Genomic DNA, 6,836 nt, shown 5'->3' on the forward strand with positions numbered 1-6,836 from the left:
AGTGGGAGGAGAACATCAGCAACTCCTTGCTATTGCGAGAGGACTGCAAAGAAGAAATACCCTCAGGAGACAGCCAAGTTTCAGTCTTGGGGGTAAGGGTTCCAAACTAAGCATTTTCCTGATAATTAATTCTTACTCTAGTAAATTTATTGACTATTTTCCGATTTCACAAAGGGGAGATTATGTTCCAATGTAGTTAATTTAGTTAGTACTTGGGATGGAATGAATTTCAATGTTTATTAAAAGGCTTATTTTATTTTCTGTTAAACTATGCAGAATGTAATCATCTTGTTATTCATACTTGTCAGCAGTTTCCGTTCCCTCCCTGCCCTTTGCCTGGGGTATTTCCATCAGTTTTGACAAAGGGAGACATGTCAGGAGGCTGTCATCCACTCTGCAGCCTTCCCAACAGAATCTGGGGCCTCCCTAGAGCTCCCCTTTTTAAAATATGTGTTTTCTACTTGTGTGAACCCCTGTTTTGTATTGTTGTCTTCTTGAAGGAAGTTGGGTAGAAAGAAAACTTTGAAAACCATTTCTCCATCTGTCATTGTCAATCCAGAAAAAAACCCTTTATGATTATTACTTTTTATTTTATTATTTTAAAGAACACATCAATATAGGAACAAAAGGCTTGCTACCTGTAATAATATGTAGAATGATATTTATTTAAAAATATAATTATGCAGTTCAATTGCTTTCCATTCATTTTGTGTTTCTTAGTTGATCAATGTCTGCCACAGGAACAATCAGATAAAAAAAATCTGTTATGAGGAAATATAAATGAGCTTGCTTAGCCCATCTTCCTTGAATTGTTATTTTGTATTCAAATCTTATGAAGAACAACCCTGAGTTTACTAGTTTGGAGAAGACATTAAGGTATAAGAGAAAAAAAAATTCCTCCTGGTGTTTCATAGAAGAATTGTAATGAAAAGAATAGTTTGCTTCCTATACCTATTTATTATACTCATATATAAAGTAGTGCAGGTTACATGTTCTTTTTCTAGCTTCTTTTTCTTTATCCCAGCTATGTGTAGCACATACAACACAACTTATTAGTGCCAGTCTAATTCATTAGGCATTTGGTTAGGGCACAAAGATAAATAAAACAAAGTCCTCACCTTTGGTGAGCTCCTTCTCTAGTAAAGAAGAGAGTGGGACTCACATAATGTTAATATTAGGGAGAGTGTGCTGAAGGCTTCAGTTGTTCAAATTTTAAAAGTTAATACAAAAAACAACAGAGAAAAGAGATATTACTTTCCTTGATGCTCCACATAACTAGTCACATAACATAAATATTTGAAGAAGATCATTATGAATTAGAAAATGGAAAAAAAAACTTGTGAAGGTTTAAAGAAGTCTAAACATTAACAGAAACGAATAACTAGTATACTCATGCCAGCAGAAGTGCCTGGCTCAGATGTCTGGGAGAAAAAGAAAACTGAATCACTTTCTGCCCATGTATTTTTATTTTCTGTTAAAACCTGGCTGTGGTCCAGGTTTTCTGTGTGCCAACTTGAGTTTCTCTTGTTTCATATAGCTATCAGTGATAAAAGATGCTTTCTCTTTTTTTGTAGGAGAACACATCGATTACTGTGGATATTCTGTGCTTCCTATGGCTGTAGAACAAGATATGTTAATAGCTGTGGAACCTGTGAAAACACACATTCTCCAACTGGCTAATACAAATCCCTTGTACCCGTGAGTATTTATGTATTTAGGATTGCGTGTGTGTGTGTGTGTGTGTGTGTGTGTGTGTGTGTTTGTATTTGTACCCAAATGAACTCTTTTAAGAGACATCAAGTTTATAATAAATCATTTAATTTATTAAAAATTTGTACCTGACTTCCAAAAGAATGTAAGGCTACTCTTTAATATATATATTAAATTATATGTTTAAAATATATTTGTTCATTTGCTTATTCATTTGAGAGACATTTACTGAAGACTTACCATGTATGTGTCTGACATTGTTTTAGATACTGAGCTGTGCAAAGATAAAAATAACTCTTGACCTTGCCCAGAAGGTCTTTATCATCTATTGTGGTAACTATCTCCAGCAAAGTCAGGGCTGGTGCCTTTCTTGTGTTCCTAGGGCACCCTCTGGTTCTCTTGCCATAGCATTTTATCATGCTGTATCATCCTTACCTGCAGAGTATCCTGTATCTCCCATTCGGTTAGAAGCTCTGTGACTTCAGGTCCTGCTGCCTCTCTCTCTTCACTGCTGCAGCCTCAGTGTCAAATGTAATAGATGTAGGCTTCTAATATATTTGCTTTATTATGTTAAGGACATATTTTTTTTTTATTCTTAATTTGCTAAGGACTAAAGAAATTATTAATGGGTATTGAATTTTATTAAATGTCTTTTCAGTATTGAAGATTAGTTTAAAAAAAATTGTGAGTTACACTGAAAGATTTTCTAATATTGAACTGTCTTTTCATTCCTGGGATAAGCCGTACTTGCTTATAATATATTATGATGATTTTGATTTGCTAATTCCAAAAAAAGACTTTGTCATATAAATGGTGCATTATATTTTTGCCTGCGGTAGTGTTTGTTCATTGTACAAATATTTCATGTGTGCCTTTGATGAGGCACTATATACTAGGTCATGCAACATACAGACAGAAATTCCTTACCTTTTTATGGAACTTATTGTATGAGATTCTTTTTATTTTCTATTTATTTTGCATAATTGAGAATACATCTTATGTACATTTTGAACCCTTTAAAGAAAACCTTAAATGATCTCAAATGCAATTTTGTATCATTGTAAACATTTAAAACGGTGCATAATATTTTGTCATATTGATTTACTCTAATTTACTTAACCATTCCCACCATAATGAATATGTGGTTTGTTTCATTTTGTTTTTTCCCCCTACAAAAGCAGAGCCTGGGACAGAGTCAGATGAAGGTAGAGTATGTGGGCAAGGATCCCAGGGGCAGTGGTGAGAGTATGGAGTAGGGATGAGTTAGGGAAGGAGAGGTGAATTATCAAGGCAGGCGGCTTCTGCTGTAGATAAGGAGCTTTATTCCACCAGGACCCCTAGGAAGTGTGCAGCATGCCTCCCAGAATTCTTCCCATGTTGTGTAGCATTCATTGCATGGAGATACCATAATTTGTTTATGTATTCACCATTGATGGGCATTTAGATGACTTCCAGGTTTTAGCTATTATGAATAGTGCTGCTAAGAACATTTGTGTACAAATCTGTGTGTGGACATGTGTTTCATTTTTCTTGGGCAAGTATCTAGGAGTGGATTATCTAGTTTACCTTTTAAAGAACTTACCTAACTATTTTCCAAAGTGGCTGTACCATTTACATTCCCACCACCAATGTCTGAGAGTTCATCCACATCTTTGCTAACGTGTCTTTTAAAATTTTAGCCGCTCTCATAATTGTGTAGCAGTAGTGACTGTGGTTTTTCCTTTTAATTCCTCCAATTGCTGTTGAACATTTTTTCATAACATTTATTTGTCATCTGCATATCTTCTTTGTTGAAAAGTCTGTCTAAATCTTTTGCCCATTTTAAAGTAGGCTTTTCATCTTCTATTATTGACCCGTAAGAGTTTCTTATACATTGTAGATAAAAATCCCTTGTTAGGTGTATATTTTGAAAAATATTTCATTCAGCCTGTGGTTTGAATTTTCATTTTCTTTACTGTGTGTTTTGAAGAAGAATAGTTTTTAATTTTGATGAAGTCCTATTTATTGAATTTTTTTTTCTTTCACAGTTTGTAGTTTTTGCCTGTATTTAAGAAACCTTTGCCAAACCCAAGGTCATTACATTTTTTTCCATGTTTTCTTCTACAGGTTTTACATTTTTAGTTCTTACATTTAGGTCTATGATCCATTTTGAGTTAATTTTTGTGTGTGGCATGAGATATAACCTGATGTTTATGTTTTTGCATATGTCTGTTCAGGTGTTTCCCACCATTTGTTGGAAAGATTATTTTTTTCCCCCACTGAATTATCTTGAGAACTTTGTTGAAAAGCAATTGTCGATCAATGTATATATCTATTTCTGGACTCTATTCTGTTCCATTGATGTATTTCTCAATCTTTATGTCAATACCACATTATCTGAAAACTGCAGCTTTATAAGGAGTCCTAACTCGGGTACCATAAGTCCTTTAATATTGTTTGTCTTTTTAAAATTTGTTTTGATTATTCTAGATCTTCTGCATTAATTTTAGAATCAGCTATTCAATTTCTATGAAAAAGAATGTTGGAATTTTTACTGGGGTTGCACTGAATGTATAGGTCAGTTTGGGAGGAATTGACATCTTAACAGTATTTATTCTTCCAATGTATGAACATATCTCTCTCCATTTATTTAGGTCTTCTTCAATTTCTCCCAGAAATATTTTGTTGTCTTCAAGGTACATGTCTTGTACATTTTTTGTCAAATTTTTCTCTAAGTATTTATTTATTTATTTAAATAACTTCTAATTTTTCAATTACAGTTGACATACAATATTATATTAGTTTCAGGTGTACAACATAGTGATTGGATATTTATATAACTTATGAAGTGATCATCCCAATAAATCTGGTACCCATCTGACACCATACATAGTTACTACAATATTATTGACTATATTCCCTATGCTATGCTTTACATTCCCTTATCATTTTGTAACTACCTATTTGTACTTCTTAATCCCTTCCCCCTTTTCACCCACCCCTCCCCCGCCACTTGTATTTGGCAACCATCAAAACGTCCTCTGTATCTACGAATTTGTTTCTGTTTTGTTTGTTCATTTTGTTTTTTGTTTTAGATTCCTCATATAAGTGAAATAATATAGTATTTATCTTTCTGTCTGACTTATTTCACTAAGCATAATACCTTCTAGGTCCATCCATGTTGTTGCAGTTGGCAAGATTTCATTATTTTTTATGGCTAAGTAATACTCCATTGTGTGTGTGTGTATGTATATATATAATCTCTTCTTTATCCATTAACCTATGGATGGACACTTAGGTTGCTTCCATATCTTGGCTACTGTAAACAATGCTGCAATAAACATATGGATGCACATGTCTTTTTAAATTAGTGTTTTGGGTTTCTTCAGATAAATACCCAGAAGTGGAATTACTGGATTCTTTATCTCTTGTTACACCCTTTGTTTTAAAGTGTATTTTGTCTAGTATAAATGATACTGTCCCAGATTTTTTTTTTCATTTCCATTTTCATGAAATACCTTTTTCCATTCCTTTATTTTCAATCTCTGTGTGTCTTTTGATCTGAAGTGAGTCTCCTGTAGGCAGCATATGTAAGGGTCTTTTTTTCTTATTCTTTCAGCCTTTATGTTTTTTTTTTTAATTGGGGAATAGGGGGAGGGGAACAGTGTTGGGGAATTGGGGAAGGGGACCAGCCAAGTTGTTGTTCTTCAATCTTAGTTGTGAAGGGCCCCAGTCGCCATCTGGCTGCCCGTCGGCAGCTCGTGGCCTCTAAGTTTAAGGTGCTGTGTTACAATCTTAGTTGCAGGTGGGTGTAGCCACTATCCCATGCAGGAGTTGAACCAACAGCCTTGTTGTTAAGAATGTATGCTCTATCCCCTGAGCCATCTGGGTGGCAGCTCACTCAACGTGCTGAGTTCAGTCTTAGTTGTGGGTGGGTGTAGTCCACCATTGAATAGGCAGTCTTGTTAGGAGCACATGCTCTCACCAGCTGAGCCATCCTGCCACCTGTTGGCAGCTCAGCTCGGGCACAGTGGCACTGGCCCATGTGGAAATTGGACCGGCGGCCCTGTTGCTTAGATTTCGCGCTCTTAAGTCAACTCTTTTTTTTTTTAAAGATTTTATTGGGGAGTTGGGGGAGGGGAACAGCGCTGGGGAATCGGGGGAAGGGGAACAGACAAGTTGCTGTCGTTTTGTTCTTCAGTCTAGTTGTGGANTGGAGGATTTAAAAAGTATGTGATGTTTGAGTATGGTTAAACGAAGGAGAAGGAGGAATGGAGGAAATCCAGCGGAGTGAGAGAGCTTGAAGGCATCTGGGAAGGGAGAAACTGACGGAGCGGAATTCCCAAGAAGGCAAGAGGGCTGGTATCTAGAGCATGGGAAGAGGGCCGCTTTACTCTCAACAGAGGCAAGTGAAGGAAAGGATGCAGACTGATGTAGGTAAACGTATAATTTTTGTAGAGAAGGTTGAGGGAGTTCTTGTGGAGGAGAGTTGGAAGGGTTGGAAGTTTAAGGAGAAGGCAGAAAATTTAAAATAGCCATGTGAAGGATGGGAGAGGGAGAATACTGGAACGACAAGAAGTTCGCTGGGTTGCCCTGAAGGTCTGGTTAGAGCTGGGTACCATAGAATTGTAGCAATACCAATCTAAGTTGCCTGTGTTTGATCTAGGTTTGGGATTTTGTTTCGGATGGAGGTTACAAAAGAATGACAGTGGTATCAGGAAGTTGATATTAGGAGGAGAGCAGGTGAAGTAATGAACCCGGGACCTTTGCTGGGTAGAAGAAAAAAAAAAGGTAGCAGGGAGCTTCTAGGGTAGAGAGGGCAAAGTACCGCACCTGGAAAGCAAGAGAGTGGGATAAACTGAGTAATAGAAATGGCAGGATGGGAAGTTTGATATCTGAAACTAAAATTTCGTAGGTAGAAAAGTCCCAGGTGATAAAAAGGTCAATGGTCATTACTGGTTTTGTCAACACCATGGAAGTAAGTGGATGGCTGAAGCAGAGAGGAGGTCAGGTTTTCTTGAGGTCCAGGGATTAGGAAGCTCGGGTCTTGGACGGGGTTGTTTAACTGGATGGGGTCCAGGTTATTGCAGGATTGGGATGGAGAGGGGCTGAAACGAGGTGCTAAGGTCTTCAGTGAGGAAGAGAGT

General features: G+C 36.7%; 1 protein-coding gene across 2 annotated transcripts in view; it reads left to right on the forward strand.

Annotated features, from left to right (window-relative positions):
• The window catches only part of GALK2 (galactokinase 2), a 143,901-nt gene that overhangs the window by 19,330 nt on the left and 117,735 nt on the right, over window positions 1-6,836 (forward strand). For both annotated transcript variants that reach the window (XM_019664627.1, XM_019664636.1), the window contains exon 3: window positions 1,575-1,698. In XM_019664627.1, the coding sequence (XP_019520172.1) occupies window positions 1,575-1,698 (124 nt within the window). The remainder of the gene's footprint in view (window positions 1-1,574; window positions 1,699-6,836) is intronic.

Source organism: Hipposideros armiger, unplaced genomic scaffold (genome assembly GCF_001890085.2).
Source record: "Hipposideros armiger isolate ML-2016 unplaced genomic scaffold, ASM189008v1 scaffold_12, whole genome shotgun sequence".
NCBI lineage: Eukaryota > Metazoa > Chordata > Mammalia > Chiroptera > Hipposideridae > Hipposideros > Hipposideros armiger.